This window comes from Equus przewalskii, chromosome 17 (assembly GCF_037783145.1).
Source record: "Equus przewalskii isolate Varuska chromosome 17, EquPr2, whole genome shotgun sequence".
NCBI lineage: Eukaryota > Metazoa > Chordata > Mammalia > Perissodactyla > Equidae > Equus > Equus przewalskii.
In genome coordinates, this window is record NC_091847.1 from 78,830,390 (window position 1) to 78,848,424 (window position 18,035).

An 18,035-nucleotide genomic window follows, 5' to 3' on the forward strand; every position below is an offset into this window, starting at 1 on the left:
TGTCAGTGCCATGTGAAGAACAACGTGAGATTAGTGCCAGCAAACTGAAAAAATAAATACATAGGGACTAATACCCCAGGGGTCAGTTGTATATAGCTCAATTATTGGAGAAAGACAACAAAATGTAACTATACCAATCATATTTTTTTCTATAGTTTACTACTCACAATATAAGTGGATTTCTATTTATTCCAAACAGTTCTGCCGTGTTTTGGTCTTTGTTTAGACTCTCCCAGAGTCAGACTCCAATCACCTTCTCCTTCACCTTCTTTGACAGGATCTTGTCTGCAAATTGCACCACAAGAATCTGACTAGGTTTATACACGTTTGTGTTACAAGATTCATATAACCATATGTACACCACAATGGACATATGTCTCATTCGTTAGTCTAGAACCCTTTGCTGAATGGATGTATCCAAACTGTCTCTTCCTTTCTTTTCTCTTATATGTATTGCATTCACCCACTCAGCAAACATTAATGAATATCTAAGAAGTGCTAGGCATGATCCCAGGCTATCAAGGAAAAACAAGACACATCCCCTCCTCAAGGTGCTCATAGTTTAATGTGAAACAGACCTATACACAAATAATGGAGATATTGACAAATTATTCAGTCTGTAAACTCAGCCTGGAGTTCTGGAGAAGATGACTTTCAGAAGATGACATTTGAAGGGCGTCTTAAAGCATGCTTGCCAAGCAGGAGAATGGATGAATTTTCATTATGATTCAGAAGGAACTGCATGTACTGGTTGTATATGGTACAGGTGCATGAAGTTGCATGGCCTGGACAAAAGCATACTTTTGATGTGCTGGAGTGCAGAGGACCAAGCAGAGGTGGTGGCATGTGAAGGACGATCATAAGCCATTTTTGAACACCTGCTTCTGCTAGGTTCCATAATAAGTTTTTACATCCTGTAAGTTGTCTCATACTCTGAGGTGGGGGTCAATATCTACATTTTACAAATAAGTTCGGTAAACTTGAAAAAGACTAATTAGCCCATGGTCACACGTGGAATTGGTGTCACAATCCAAGTCCCTTTATGTCAAAGTTGGAGCTCTGCCTCCCTCCCTGCTCCTCCCTTGCCATGACTGACACAGTGTCGCAGGTGCTGAAAGTGGTTCCTGCTCCTCCCAGATCCATTGGTTCGAGTTCTCAGTCACCAGAAACCTTTATTATTATTGCAAACCCTCAAATCTGTCTGACCTTCTGCTATATTCCTAAAGCTTATCTTTCCTCCTTTATTTTACTATTTATTACATTATATTATATATATTATGTGTTTGTATCTCTTCATTAGACCCCGGGGTTGAATACCTCATTCTTTTGAGAAAGATAATGTTTATTGAAGGGATTAGAAATAAATGCATTAATGAAATTATGAAGAAATGATTTGACTTTTCCAATACTCTTTATGAAGTAAAGACGATAGTATAAGAACATATAAAAAATACTGGATTTTCCTAACGTTAGGTTTAAGCTCTCCTAAGATTCGTGGAGAAAGAAAGGGAATTTTAAAGAGAACACTGAAAAGTTGTGAACAGCTGACTAGCTGGATAGTGATGAGGGAGTGGGCCCCTCATGCTGGTCCTGTGGTATCCTGGCTGGGAGATTGCCCTGCAAGAATGGAAGGAAACTTCAGCTGCTGAGTTCTGATTAGCTCCCCATCAGAGCAGCAATACATTCAGGAAGGAGCAAGGTGCTTCGGGGGGTAAGCTTGCTAAGAGAGATGGTGAGAGAAGCATTTGCATCCTTATCTTGTACTAATTCCCTAAGTCCTTTTGTCAGCAAAAGGCTTGTTTTTGGTTTTTTGTTTTCAAGAGATGGAAGAATTTTTCAACACATAAAAATTCATAGCGCTGATATTCAAAAAGTCTCCCTAAAGGGAAACAGTAGGCCACGTAGTCACTGACATCAGAAAGCACTATAAATTAATGCAGGAATAGTTCATGGTTGCTAAGGAGGAAACAATTTGCAACTTGAAACAGGTTTGCATTCCTTAAACATTCTGGAATTCAATCAGTGGCACAGAAATTGATCTGCTAAAAAAGAAGAAAAGTGGTTCTTAATATTGGCAACTACATCAGTTTTGGTGGTGTTGTTCTGAAAGGACGACTCTTGGAAAGAAGTTTATTAACCATTAAGGAATTACTTGATACTTAGTTTCCTAGCAAACTATCCGAAGAGAAGTATTTATGACCTCATTAGAAGAGAGATCTTTATTGTGCCAAACATCATCTTCAAAACTGCAGTCTCTATTATGTCAAAGATGTGGAAGTCAGGGGCTGGCCCTGTGGCCGAGTGGTTAAGTTCGCGCGCTGCGCTGCAGGCGGCCCAGTGTTTCGTCAGTTCGAATCCTGGGCGCGGACATGGCACTGCTCATCAAACCACGCTGAGGCAGCGTCCCACATGCCACAACTAGAAGAACCCACAACGAAGAATACACAACTATGTACCGGGGGGCTTTGGGGAGAAAAAGGAAAAAATAAAATCTTTAAAAAAAAAAAAAAAAAAAGATGTGGAAGTCAAAAATTAAATGAAATAGCACAATCTGTGTAGAAGACAAGCATCGCATCGTATACTCAAGCACAGCTTTGCATCAAAGTATCTCAATATGAAGTAGTGGGAATCTGAACCCATTTGCATGTTCCCCATTCCTGACACAGTGTTGGCATTCTCAAAAAGAATAACTGTAGCTGATGGCAATCTTCATCTGAAGGCATTTGTGCATGTTAGCAATATACCATCTTCTGTCAGTGTAAGAAGAGCATATGGAGCCCATTAACTCGCCGAATCTGCCACTGTTCTGCAAATTTTTATTAAGCCAGTGCAGTCCTAATAGTCACTTATGTTATAGGATGCGTATCAAATGCTATCAATAAGCGAAGGGATTGTTTTTCCCCCAGCAAAAATGCATTTGAAGTGTATAAGAAGGCTTGACAAAAGAATAAAACACTTTAAGTGATCACTGTATTCATAAACATGTATCCTACCAGGAAGCCAATATATTAAACTATTGTGTGCACTCTAATGTTTGCCACTAATATGTTCTTAGAATGCCATGTTTTTCAAGATTTCCACCACATATTTTCTTTATTTATGGTTTCTCTGAATTCTGTCAATGAACCTGGTTGAAATTAAGTCAAAAGATACAATGTGTTTATCCATGCTTTTTAAAAAGGTGCCATCAGAATTGAGCAGTTCTATTTAGCGTCAAAGCTCTACAACGACACTAACTGGAACCACAGGCCAAGGGGCTGCTGTTTTCCCCAGCAAGGCTTCCTAAACCGGAGCATGCACCAGGAAATAAACAAACATCCAGATGCCACAGTGTCCTCCTTATGAAGCACCTTCCCTTAATTAAATCAAATAGTGGCCATCAATCTCGAGTCGAATGCCAGGAAGCATGAGCTTAGTATAGAAATCCCATTATCTAAATAAATTCAGAGAAGTCTCCAGAGGGGCAAGTCCACAGTGCCTTCTAAGTATTTAATAATCACAACAAAAATGTCTACAAATTTCAGCTCCAGAAGGGCTCAACATTTCATTGATACCTCTGCAATTACTGTAATATCCCTTTAAAGTATCATTGATACCTCTGCAATTACTGTAATATCCCTTTAAAGTAATCAAGAGCGGGTAGTACCAGCCCTTGGTTAAAACTGAAGAATAAGAAAGGGAACATGATAGCCTCTGCAAACTTATTTTAAAAAAAGAAAACAATATGTCATCGGAACCAGAACAAGAAACTTTGGCTCCTGCTCCATCAATACTCTCTGATGTGATGCTTTTGGTACCCTACCATTCTAGAATGGAAGACTTTTCCCACGCCAGGCTCACTCATTTGTCAATGTCTTGTAAATAAGCTCTTTGTTTAAAATGACATACCTGTCATATTCATATTGCTACTGTTCCAATCCCTGTGCTATCTAAATATTACACAGTGAGACAACTAGACTTAAGCTCCAGCCCCAAGAGATAACTTTGTACTAGCTCTAAGATAATATGAGTTATAAAGGAAGTTGAGTATTAATTATAACACTTGTCATTTTAAAAAAAAAGCCTTGGTGGTATGTGTAATTTTACCTCATTTTCTCATTTGCTGCTGTTATTTAAATCTCTTCCCAGCACTAAGCATATGCATAAAAGATGATTGTTCCCAGTTTAACCTTTTAAATAAAATGTATTCTATTAATTAAGGCACTATAGTTCCCTCTCTTTTCTATTATGTGTACTCATTTATCTTCTGTCCTAAAGATAGACATCTGTGTCAGTGAATATTTTGGAGAAAGACCCCTAATTTTTATGCCTATCACCCATTTGGATTTTCTGCACTGTTTTTTGAAACAGTTTATGTTGGTGTTCTAAAGAATTTCAAATTGTCAATTAAAGTAATGATGAATATTCCTACTAAAAATAATAGACAGTATTCAGCCAAAGATTTAAGAAGTTGCCACATTTTAACCTAATATGGCTGGGGAATTTTGAGTACTTAAATTGGCCTAGATTTAATGGGATAACTTGTCTGTTAAAACAAAAACCAAGTAACAAAACCCTACCTTTGTACGAATCCCTTTCTTCAGAATAACCACTCATCATAAGATCACATAGTCTGAATACGGTGTCCCTTTGGCCTTTCTTCCACTACGGGATGAACTAGGAGCCAGGTAAACTGGGAGGTGAATTGTGCTGTGGGTGTTGGACTATCCATGAAATAACGATCGAAAGCATCCTGTGCCCTGCCTGAAACGTAGTGTGCTCTCAGTTACTTCCCCCTCTGTTCCTTTATAATCCCAGGCAAGGCAACTCATAAACACCCCACCATCATCAAATTCACCGCCTTGACCACCCTCACGGTTTCCATTTGTCAAAAGTTTTCGTTTATTGAGAAATATATACCTGCCGCTGTGCTAAGATCTTTTGTACATTTTTTTTCATTTAGTTCTCAAACTCCCTGTGTAGTGTTTTTATGTCACTTTTCATGTGGGGAAACTGAGGATGAAAAGAACTTTGTAACTTGCCTGACAAAGCTGAGATTCAACCTACATCTATCTCGTTATTAGCGATCATGTTTTTCTGCCTTTCTGTTTAGTTTCTCATTAATGATGATGATAATAGCTCATATTTATTAAGCACTTACTATATGATCTTCTGAGTGCTTTGCGTAAACTTACACATATAGCTTCACTGCAAACCTGTGGGATAAATAATATTATCCTCATTTTCTATATAATGAGATTGAGGCACAGAAAGTTAAAATAAATTCATGTAACTAGCAAGTTTCCAAGTCAGGATTTTAATTCCAACCGATGATTTCTCATCTGTGAAATGGGGATGAATATTTTAGCTTGAACCCGTTAGAACTGTAGATTTCTGAACGTGTTAAACAAAATTATAGCTAACACTTGTTAACATTGGTCACCACAGAAAGATTTCTATTAATAACATATAGTCAAATAAGAAGGATAATAGTTTTCTAATATGTAATTGTTTGTCAAACGTTTTCTTATATTTAATTTGTGGTACTGATGACTCAAAAAATCTGACATCTCTTCTATCACTCATCACAAGTATGGGAGAGTGGTTAAAGTGCCAGGGTTACTTCTAGCTCCTCCACTGATGAGGTGGGCCTCGGTGTCTTTATCTGTAAAGTCAGGGTAATAATGATACCCATCCTCCTAGGTTATTGTAAAGATTAAATGAATTCTCAGATATAAAGTGTGCAGGGCAGAACCTGTGTATTACAGGTACTCAATAAGTATTAGCTACAGGTATTATTATTAGTATTATTAACATCATCGTTTTTCATCATTGTTTTCTATTTATACTGTAGATTCTACTATCAGTTTCTTTTAGACCTTGGAAAGACAGAATTTGGCCCATAATTGGAGCCTGATAAGTGCAGACTGCCATCTCCAACTGGAAATAAGAAGAAAAGTCTAACAAGATTTTTAAGCAGTCGATACCAGGAAAATCACAGCTATGTAGTGCTTTTTTCTAGAAAATAAAGAAACAGCATAGGAAGGCAGGGCTGGTGAGAGTGGGAAGATCTATGAACAGTACGTGGGTCAGTGAAACATGACTGACTGCTGTCGGCGGAGGAGGAGGGGCGTAGCACTGGGACCAACCTAGTGTGAAGGGATGGAAGAGGTCCTCCTTGTTCGCAAGGTCCCCTCACTTGCTTCAACCCCTGGGCACCAGAGTGTTATAGACTAACATAGACAGTGGCACATGGTGAGTGTTAACAGCTGTTGTTGAAGATTGAGGTGATAATCCATGCAGAGATGCTTAAGGATTGAGAATGTTGCATCTGTGTTCACGAGGGATATTGGTTAATAGTTGTCATCTGGTGTCTTTGCCTAATATTAGTATCAGGTTAATACCAGCCTCATACAATGAGTTGGGAAATTTTCTGAAAGATTTTGTGTAGTACTGGTATTATTTCATCCTTAAATATTTGGTAGAATTCACCAGTAAAGGTGTATGGGTCTAGAACTTTCTTTATGGGGAAGTTTCAACTACAAATTCATTTATTAAAAAGTAACTATAGGGCTATTCAGATTATGAATTTCTCCCTGTATAAAGTTTGGTAATTTGTATCTTTCAAAAAATGTAGCCATTTCATCAGAACTGTGTTAATGTAGGGTTAATTTTTTCCCCCCACTGCTGAAGCAAGGCCCTTCTTCATATTCTAACTGATGCCCCTGAATTGTGGCATTTTTACTCTGGCTGCTGGGAATAGGCACTCTTCCCTGCCCTGTGTGAACTTTGGACGCTGTTCCCTTTTCCACTTTTGGGTGGTTTTTCCCAGGTCTTGGGTAGTTTCCTCACATACATGTGACCATCAGTATTCAACGAAATACACGAGGGGACCCTTTGCAGATCTCAGGAAGAATTCTGTGTAGCTCTCTCCTCCCCGGTTCTCTCCCCTACAACCTGCCTTGCCTTCCCTGACATCCAGCTCCATGTCCTCGAGCTCCATGTCACTGGGCTCTGCCCGAGTTCTCCTGCTTGCACTGCCGCCTGGAAAGTTTCTCCAGACAGTACGCTGGGTAATTGTAGGATTCACCTCCTGTCTTTTCCATCTCCTAGGAGTCACTGTCCTTTGTTGCCTGATGTCTGATCTTTTGAATGCCATTGTTTCATGTTTTGTCTATTTTTTAAAACTTTTTTGGGATGAATTGTAAATCTATTCCCTTTTGCTGCATTTTGACCAGATATAGAAATCCACTCCTTGAATATTGAATGTGTAAATTGCTGTTGTGCCCAAAGAGTTTTATTATATATTATACATCTCTGCGTCCTTAAGTTTAGTTTCTCCTTTTGCAGACATGGAAACAACAATCCAGTTAAAAGAACTGGAAGTATGGAAAATTAAAAGAAAATGAAATTATATTCACAGAAGACCTAATTAACGTATATTTCTTTATAGTTGTCTTTAAAATATCTACTAGTAGAAATCAGGTGGCCCAGGTAGGCTGGGTGAAAAATTTTCTCAAATCTTTGCTAGTAAAAGATTTAACTTATTATGAATCTGTATTAATTTATTGTTCAAAAATGGCTGATTTACAAGCAGTTCTGATTTTTGTCTATTTTATTTCTTCTCAGTACCCGATGAAAGCAAAGTCCATTCATTGGCTGGACACAGATCGGGTAAGACATTCCCTGTAGCTGACTTTATATTCTCCTTCCTGGAAATCACTGGCTGTGTTTGAGTAGCAGTTGGAGCCTGTTTCCATCCACTAGTCACTGAAAGGCTTGCTAATTAATACATGAGATGTCTCTGACTTCCACAAAGATGAATTATTGCTTGGCTGTGTATCTGGTGGCATAATGTATGCTGACTCAAAATGTTTGAGAGGAAAGAATAAATGTTTCCAAAAAAATAATTATAAAACTGAAAGTCTTAAACCTGTATGCCAGCTGAACACTTAGAACAACAAAAAAATTATAAAGAAAACCCAAGAAAGTTGGAAATTCTTTCCCATGATGATTTTCACATTAAAGTGGTAAGACAGTATGTTCCAGAATAAGAAAAATGTGGTCATTTCTTTCTCCTCAAAAAAGAGTAGTCTTTTTGCCCATCACCAATGGGGATTGTGCCCAAGATGACAGTATTGCCTTTCTTTAGACTCCTCAACAAGCTCCCTAGAGGTTCTTTAGGAAGTGCACAGGGATCTCCAAGGCTCTACTGGGTCTTTCTCAATTGTATGGGAGATGCCTTCAGGTCTAAAATCCAAGCTCTCCTTCATCGCCGGGTGGCCTGCCTTCTACCCTTTCGCATTTCCTTCACCATCATTCAGTCACAGGAATTGAAAACACTTAAAGCCATTAAGCTCATAAATGTGCAGTAATCCATTTCTTTTAGGGGTGTATTATTTGGCGGGAAAATATCCATTGTACTCTTAGAATTGCCATTCCAAACAACAGAAGGGTTACAATGTGCTGGCATCCCTCCATTTTTGATATAAAAGAAGTCTTCACCATCCCCAGGCATCTCCTGCGTGGGTGTGCCAATTACGTTTCAGCAGTAAGTGGCCTTGATGCCTCATTACCTCCGTCACATTCAGGGCAAGATTCTAAGTTTCTTACTTTTCTTCTGTCTCCAGATTCTCTAGTGATAATAGAGAAGGGCTGGGTCACAGCTCTTAGATTGTTTCTCTTCTGCTCCTCCTAACAAAGAGCCTAAGAGGTTAGATCACGGGGAAGGACAGATTTCTGTGGGAGTGTAAGTGCCACCTGCTGCTCGTCCCATCCTCCTCATCCGTTAAATTCTCTACTGCTGGAAATATTTTTAGGAGCCTGAGAAGAGAGGTCTCATGACCAAGGAACCCCAAAGATAGAATATATTATTTTCATCTTAAATGCATGGTACTGCTGGTAGGTAGTTCTCTCACAGGTAGTAACACTTGAAGATTAAAGCCTTTTTACATACTGGAATAGGCTTCAAGGTAAAAAGTGGAAACGTTCTTAAGATTGTTCAGCAATCTGGTTTGTGAAAATAACCAAATCATAAATTTTCTGGCTTTTTCTAGGAAATCAAGTCTTATTCTAATCTTACTTCATTTCCAAGCAAATTACTATTAGCCAGTAACTAAAAATTATTGTCACTGTTTCTAAATGAGAACATTGTTATCTTAGTATATTGCTATAATATGTTATATAGTGTAAAATAAAAATATTAATTTTTTTAATTAATTGTCTAAGTACAAAAATTGAAATAATCTTCCAAATTAATACAAAAATGCCACAAATGGCATAGTTTAAAAGCTGCCAGTCAGTTAATTGTAAGGTTCACATGGCAGCTTTACTTTAGCTGGTTGAGAGGTAGTGCCAATGTTCTTTATATCACATGAACCACTGTTTAAATACATCAGACATTTTAAAGAAGATTTTGGTTACTAATGTACTGATATTACAATGTTCTCTATTCTTATATTTTAAGTATTTTATATCATATCACAATGTCTTTGAGTTTTTCATTGGCCATTCATGAAACCAGAGCAAATGCTAAAAAACAATCAGAAACTTGATAACTTTGGAGCAAAAGTAGCATGCAGTAAGACACAATGAAGAAGGCTAAGCAGGCCCCTAAAATTGCACAGTCTGGAGGTGAGTTAAACGAGAGCTCCTGTAAAACATTAGCAACAGTTCTGAGAAAATACAAAGCACCATTCAAGAAAAACATGCTACTAAGATTATAAATTTATGTGCTCCAAGAAGAGCACATAATATTTATTTCTTTTGGAAAATTAAGCTAGAATTGTAATGGTCCTCAGCAACTCATCCCTCAAATAAAATGCAATCCCTTATGTGTACTGCATTTTTGTAGAGGAGTTTCTTATTGGGCTTCGGTGGTGCTGGTGCTGGTGATGGTGGGATGATGATGATGATGATGGTGGTGGTAGTGGTGGTGGTGATGGTGGTGATGATGATGATGGTGGTGGTGGTGGTAGTGACAGTGATGGTGGTGCTGGTGGTGGTGGTGGTGATGGTGGGATGATGATGATGATGATGATGGTGGTGGTGGTGGTGATAGTGATGGTGATGATGGTGGTGGTGGTGGTGGTGATGGTGAGATGATGATAATGATGATGATGATGGTGGTGGTGGTGGTGATAGTGATGGTGATGATGGTGGTGGTGGTGGTGGTGATGGTGGGATGATGATAATGATGATGATGATGGTGGTGGTGGTGGTGATGATGATGGTGGTGGTGATGGTGATGGTGGGATGATGATGATGATGATGATGATGGTGGTGGTGGTGGTGGTGGTGGTGATAGTGATGGTGATGATGGTGGTGGTGGTGGTGGTGGTGGTGGTGGTGATGGTGGGATGATGATGATGATGGTGGTGGTGGTGGTGATGGTGGGATGATGATAATGATGATGATGGTGGTGGTGGTGGTGGTAGTGATGTGGTAGAGGATTAAGATCCTTTTGATTCTGGCAACCTCTTTCCGTTACAAAATCATTTTAAAAATTCACCTAGTATATAACTATAATCTCAATCTGCTACAGTCTCTGACCACCAAGCAGGTTACTGGTTTGGATTTTAACTTGCAATATTCTGTGTTCATACTTTTCTCACCAACGTTAAAGGGATCCTCAGCTTCTTTTTGTTTCACCTTTCCTTTCCTCAAATCCTTTCTCCAGAATATTTAGGTAAAAAAGTGATATCTCTTTTGCTAAGAAGAAAGAGTATCTCCATGTCTCTTTTTAATTATAGAAATGTGGGCAGCTTTCATACTATCCAAGACCATCAGGAAGTTAAATTAAATTGTATGTGCTGACCTAAATCTATCATCCATCCTCTTATTCAGGATGATATTCAACATTTTAATAAATTCATCTGCGTTAAAATTTCTTCTGAGTCAGCTACTTAGCGTGTAAGAGCCATTTCGTGCCAAGTTCCATCTGTTGGTCTGGCTTGGGTACCTCCCAAATTTGTGACAATATTTTTGGCACCTTTCCTTGGCTTAATCTTTAAATGGTTGATTCCTCAGAGCTCAGATCAAATCAAAGGCCCAGGTGAGATAAATCTTTCCAACATTTTTGGCCCAAAATGTGGTGTTCCCTCACCCCATCTGGAATCAATCCAGTATTCCTGAGACTTCTCTAACAGCCTACCTCAGGGCAGCGCTTCCCCAGCAGGGCATTGCATTGCATCCTTTGGCAAGGAAGAGGGCAGGATGATTCTCCTGTTTGTGATCTGGTAGGGTCCTCCTCCGTGGATGAGAGGTATTAATATCTACGAAATGGCAAGATCTACGTGGAGAAGTTAGGAGCAAAATGCCTTTTGTCTGGTTCCTTTAAGAAAAATTACAAGCAACAGAGCCTTGAAAAACCAAAAAGGTGTCTTTTACCTCTTTCCCTAACTGTCTTACTAATTGAATTCTGACAAAATTCAAATCCTAGCAATGCGGCAGCGGGGGGGTGGGGGGGAAGTTCAGCAAAATGTGTATTTTAAACAATAAAACCTTTTTTAAAAAGACATATTCTGAGGGAACATTAGAATCCAGAGAAAATTGCATCAAATTTGGCATAGCTTCTTTTATTTTTTAAATTATACTTTAATTTTGGCAACACTTAGACTCTAAGACTGTGTCTGAGAAGTAATCCTTTCTCTTTTTTGCTGCATACTGAGCTGACACCTAAACCACCAGTTTAATGCTCCTCTGCATTCAGACAGAAAGGACTTATAAATTTTACTTTTTTTACTGTGTCTTCATTTTTTGTTGTTTTGATTTACCGCTTGGAGCTGTTTTAATATATATTGACTGTCCACAGAGATCTTTGCTGATCCAGCTCTTTAAGATGATGCAGTACTGAAGAAAGCCGATGAGTCCTTTTTATGAGCTCTGACATATTAATTAGCAAAATGGACTAAAAAGCTTTCCTATTTCTATTTTAATTTCTTATATTCTCAAACACCTGTCTATATAGCTGTAAAACAGGCAAGTCTGTAAAAGTAATGGTTGGCAGTAAGTCCAGACCTTTTCTGAGATAAGTTTATCAATTAATGAGTGAGTACTCATTAACAATCTAGGGGGATACCTCTCTATAAGCTGCCTTGCAGCCACTAAGGATGTTGGTATTTTAACTCATTTTATGGAGGGAGAAGCTGAAGCTCAGGGCATTTGAGTACTTGGTCTCTCATCTGGTAACTAGTGAGGTTAGGTTATGAGCCCAGGTACTGTGTGGTAGAGCATATGCTTTTGACCATTTCATTTTCCACCAGCTTGTGCCTAACTAACACCTCACAGTCTCGGGAACTGAGATGAACATAGGAGTCAGACATAGTTCTAGTTGGAAGACATGACACCACAGGATATCCCATAAATCCTTACCTACCTTTCATAACCTCAGCCAGCCAAACAAGGAAGGCAGTCGGTATAATTTCTCTGTCCGACTACTGTAGTTCAGAGAGCGCGAGAGGACATCTGATTTGATCCTTCTTGCCTTTGTTTCCCTGCATGCGTTTATGCATGTGTATGTTTATATGAATGTGTGGGCCAGGTGAAGAGATGGATGAGAGACAAAATATGCATGTGCTGTGCATGTGTTATGTATAAATTATAGCAAATGTGCATGTGATGTGTATCCTTACGGCAAAGGCCGAGTTTAATATGCAAGTTGCGAACTTGCAGACCTTATATTCTGTTCTAAATGCATTGTGTGTAGACTTCCAATCTAGAATGTTCAAATGTAGCTGAAAAATCTCTAGATCTTTCCAAAGGAATAGAACTCTTAAAAATATAGGGTGATCAGATAGTCACTTTAATTCAAGAGCAATGAGTTATTAAGCGGCATTTCATGAATTTTGTTGTCTCAGTATCCCATACTTTAATAAAATATCTAAGTTAAAATATGCATCTAAAATTTGGAACACCAACCATGGTCATTTTTCATGAGTCTTCTAATTGGATTGCTGGTTTTTGTGACTTTTTTTTTTTTTAAAGATTTTATTATTTCCTTTTTCTCCCCAAAGCCCCCCGGTATATAGTTGTATATTCTTCGTTGTGGGTTCTTCTAGTTGTGGCATGTGGGACGCTGCCTCAGCGTGGCCTGATGAGCAGTGCCATGTCTGCGCCCAGGATTCGAACCAACGAAACACTGGGATGCCTGCAGCGGAGCGCACGAACTTAACCACTCAGCCACAGGGCCAGCCCTGGTTTTTGTGACTTTTTATTGTCACTGTTAATGAGGAACTAAAATCTTGGAGTTAGCAGGTAGTGGACTCCTCATCAGTTGGTTAAGGTAACACTGCGTGGTTATCTATTTGGATAAACATCTTCTTTGGGTACTTTCTAAGCTCTTATCATTTGTTATGTGGGATAATTATAGCTTTAGACACAAGAAATGTGTATGTTTGCCACAATCTCCAGCTTTGATTGCTGTTTCCATGGGATTCAGAATGTTATCATAAAAAAGTTAGCAATATGTCTAGGATTCTTCCTATACAAACTCGACCATGAAGCAACCCAGGTATTTCCTATGTTGTAAAAGGTTGCTGAATACTCTGGTCTCTAAAACTCAATGAATTAAATTGAATCAGAAACAAATATATCAGTCTTTTTAGAAATGAGATAATATTCTTTGCTACTCAAATATGGTGATGGTGTGTGCGTCTCTGAATTTCATAAGTTAATAGAGACTACAATGTTTTTTAGATACCAAATTTCAAAATTAATTATTTCAGTTCTACTCATGTTCATTAAATGGCTACTCTGTGACAAGTGTTGCTTTAAGTGTTGTGTTGTGTTAGGCGAGAGATACAAAGCAACATCAGACATGATCTCTGCCTTAGAAAAAGTGTTTGTTGAGTGGTAGAGGACAAATAAGCACAAATGCCTATTTAAATATTGGTTTGGTCCCTTCATGCTAAAGAGCGCAGTGCAGAAATCTCACAGAGGAAACATTGCTTGATTCTGCTTGGAACTGAAAGGTGGCTGTTATGTTTCAGAAAAGAAATGCTTCCATAGCAGGATCTGAAAGATAAATAGAAGTTTGAGAACCAGAAAAGGTCAATGAGCTAACACATTTCATGCATGTGGAAAATTATGAAAACAGGAAGCACCATGGTGTATACCAGGAGCAATAAGCAGTTCTGTGTGGCGTGGGTGCAAAGGGGAGAGGGATGAGATACCAGGTTGAGCAATAGGCAGGATTAGACCATGTGGACTCCTACCAAACAGAAAAACCTGAGTTTTATCCTACAGGCTCACAGAATCCAAGCCGACCAAAGGAGGGAGCAGTCAGTTTTACATTCCAGTAATTTCACTCTGGTGGTTGTGGGGATTTGGAGGGACAAAGAATAAGCAAGGAGCACAGTTAAGAGAGCATTGCCATAGTCCAGGTGAGAGATGACGGAGGCATAAACTGAAGTGATTAGCAATGGGAATGGAAGGAAAATAAGGAAATATTTAGGAAATAAAGCCTCGAACTTGTTTTGTTTTGTTTTTTAATTAAACTTAGTGCGAAAGTGAGGAAGAAGATCCAGTGTGATTCTCAGTGTATCAGTCAGCTATTGCGACAACTGTGCTGCATAATAAAACCAACAGTAGCACTGCTTTCTTGACCATGTGTCTTCACATGGGCTGGGATGTGCTGATCTCAGAAGTGCTTGGCTGGGCTTAGCTCCAACCTCCCGTTCAGGGCCAGGTGTTCTGCATACGTGTACTGTTTTCCTTGGACAAGTGGTTTCCTGAGGACAAGAGGTTTCCTGAAGTGTGGCAGGATGGCAGGAGCTGTGAAGGAGTAGAGATTTTCTATGGGAGTAGAGGACCCACAGTACTTGAAAGTGGAAATTAGAAACAAGGAGGACATTGAGCCCTAGGCTGACCTGCAGGATACGAGTGAGAAAGAACAGCTTCAAGTGAGAGGACTGTAGGGAAGCAGAATTCTTAGTGGAGAATTTCAGCTAAGGCCCAAAGGCAGGGGAATTTTCAGAGAAGAGGTTGAAAGTGAACTGCATTTTGTCACCCATGGGAGGATGGTGGGGACTCAAGAAGGCAGAGTGGAGGAGTCTAGAGAAAAGGCTTGGGCGAGTTTAGACCCAGTGGTGGCCTGGATGAATTATTTCTTGTAAAGAGATCCTGTCTCTGAAGGATGAGTGATGAAGAATTTCCCAAAGGGAATGGTCCCCAGGTTACAGAAGGTTTGAGAAGATGTCTGATTTTCACTAGGTTTGGAAATTGAGAGATGGCCATTAGCAATCACTTCAGCTGGAGTGAGTTTCAGTAGAGAGGAGAACAGGAACAAAACGAAGTGGCATGAGGAATGGAGGTGGAAACAAACGTAGATGATCTTTCCAGAAGCTTTGGTGGAAACAAACGTAGATGATCTTTCCAGAAGCTTTATGTTAAGAGAAAGAACAGAGATGTATATAGAGAAGCTGTCTTTGTTCTGTGCTATTAATGAGAAACACTGGACTGTGTTTGTAGGCTGAGAGGAAAGAGACCTTTGTGAGAGAATGAAGAAATAGGAAACAGGAAATTGTTAGAGGGATAGGATGAAGAGTGTGGTTTTATAGAAATTAGCCTTGAAGAGGTGGGCCAGGACTGCGGATAAAGTGGTGGGGTTGCCTTAGATAAATTTGTAGGTGGAGGGAGTGAGAAATTAAAGATGTAAGTGGTCTCAGTTTACTTGATGATGTCGAAGTCTGCGTATAATGGCATTATAGGGTTGACCAATAGGCTAGCCAAGGAAATAAGAAACATTATAAATTAAAGGTTACCCAGGTTGGGATATGTTTAATCATTGAAGCAAAATTGGATGGGAAACTATGAAAAAATATATTTACTTCCCCCCCACACACATGCTCACTAAAGTCAAGGATTGAGTGACAGATGAGCTACAGTAATGCACACTACAGTCAAGGGCTGGGTGACAGGTGAGCTACAGCCACGCACACTACAGTCAAGGGCTGGGTGACAGATGAGCTACAGCCATGCACACTACAGTCAAGGGCTGGGTGACAGATGAGCTACAGTAATGCAGGCTACAGTCAAGGGCTGGGTGACAGGTGAGCTCTAGTCATGCACACTGCAGTCAAGGGCTGGGTGACAGGTGAACTACAGTCATGCACACTGCTGTCAAGGGCTGGGTCACAGGTGAGCTACAGTCATGCACACTGCAGTCAAGGGCTGGGTGACAGATGAGCTACAGCCATGCACACTACAGTCAAGGGCTGGGTGACAGATGAGCTACAGTAATGCAGGCTACAGTCAAGGGCTGGGTGACAGGTGAGCTCTAGTCATGCACACTACAGTCAAGGGCTGGGTGACAGATGAGCTACAGTAATGCAGGCTACAGTCAAGGGCTGGGTGACAGGTGAGCTCTAGTCATGCACACTGCAGTCAAGGGCTGGGTGACAGGTGAGCTACAGTCATGCACACTGCTGTCAAGGGCTGGGTCACAGGTGAGCTACAGTCATGCACACTGCAGTCAAGGGCTGGGTCACAGGTGAGCTACAGTCATGCACACTGCAGTCAAGGGCTGGGTCACAGGTGAGCTACAGTCATGCACACTGCAGTCAAGGCTGGGTGACAGGTGGGCTACAGCCACGCACACTGCAGTCAAGGGCTGGGTCACAGGTGAGCTACAGTTTTTCCCTGAACTGAAATTTTATCTCTTGCAATTGCATTTTCAGTTCTCTATTTGTGGTGGAATTATAGGATGTTAGGACCAAATGGAGCATTATATATCTCTAGTATAACCAACTTATTTTAAAGAGTAGATCGAGGCCTGGAGAGGGAAAGTCACCCCCCACCAAAGGCCCCGCTGGTCAGAGACAGAACCGAGGCTCAGGTCTGTGGACTTCTATTTCTGCAATCTCTTGCTTTGTGAATTCAAATGTCATTGCTACCAGTTTTGCCTGAATTAATAACCTAAACTATCATTAAAATCCTCAAAATTTCTCCAAACCCAGCATGGATAACAAAAAGATGGAGTAATTTGGCACAGCAATAGACATTCTTCCTCTAAGTTTCTCCCATTATAACCCACCAGAACTGAATAAGCTTCTATATAGAAAAAGTCCATATTTTTTTACAGTTTATAGTTACTATTCATTATACTTTTCCCTTTTCTTTTTTCTTTTTTTTTTTTTTTTTTTTAAGATTTTATTTTTTCCTTTTTCTCCCCAAAGCCCCCCGGTACATAGTTGTGTATTCTTCGTTGTGGGTTCCTCTAGTTGTGGCATGTGGGACGCTGCCTCAGCGTGGTCTGACGAGCAGTGCCATGTCCGCGCCCAGGATTCGAACCGACGAAACACTGGGCCGCCTGCAGCGGAGCGCGCGAACTTAACCACTCGGCCACGGGGCCAGCCCCACTTTTCCCTTTTCTTATGGTGTTCTATTTCTTTATCCTGTAAATATAAACAGGAAAAATTATTTTATTCTGAGCTCCAATGGACATATGTTTATGTGGTATATTTTAGTACATATTTTATCCTATATCCTTATATATTGATTATTTACATTACAAAATTCTCAATAACAAAATTCTTTTTTATCCTTTCTGTCTCATTATTCAGAATTTGACAGAGTATCTTTGGAGATAAAATTTACTAGGCTTAAGTGTGCATTGATTTAGACAATTGATAGTTTCTAAAATTCTTTGAATTGTTTGAACAAGTGAAAAATAATTTTACAAAGAGAAGAGTGTATTTCTATGTATGTCAAATTCTTCAAATGTGGTTGAACTCTCAAACTTCACCGTCCGTGAGGAACACGTGTCTCGTACATTTGGGAAACAGTGGTTCGGAACTGACAATTCTGATAGTGTTTCTAAATGCCAGAATGAATATTCACAGTAAAAAATGCTCTTAATTGATTACGTGATGGTTGATAAATACAAAGCGAATGTTTGACCTCAAAACTTCACTAAAGTGTGAGCTCTCTGGACCCAACTTTGGACTGGCTCTGCCACTGGGGAGAACCCTCAGGAGGAGCCACAGAAAACAGTGAGACACGTAAGTTAAAAAGTGCGCTATGATGCCACCAGCCATCAGAATATTACTGTATGAATT

At 39.7% G+C, this 18,035-nt stretch overlaps 1 protein-coding gene across 13 annotated transcripts in view; it reads left to right on the forward strand.

The window, feature by feature from the left end:
* Nucleotides 1-18,035, forward strand: part of PARD3B (par-3 family cell polarity regulator beta) — a 930,268-nt gene that overhangs the window by 591,990 nt on the left and 320,243 nt on the right. For 11 of the 13 annotated variants that reach the window (XM_070581758.1, XM_070581756.1, XM_070581765.1 and 8 more), the window contains one exon: nucleotides 7,609-7,653. The exons of the other annotated variants lie outside the window; for them this stretch is intronic. In XM_070581758.1, coding sequence (XP_070437859.1) covers nucleotides 7,609-7,653 — 45 coding nt within the window. The remainder of the gene's footprint in view (nucleotides 1-7,608; nucleotides 7,654-18,035) is intronic. 13 annotated transcript variants of the gene reach the window in all.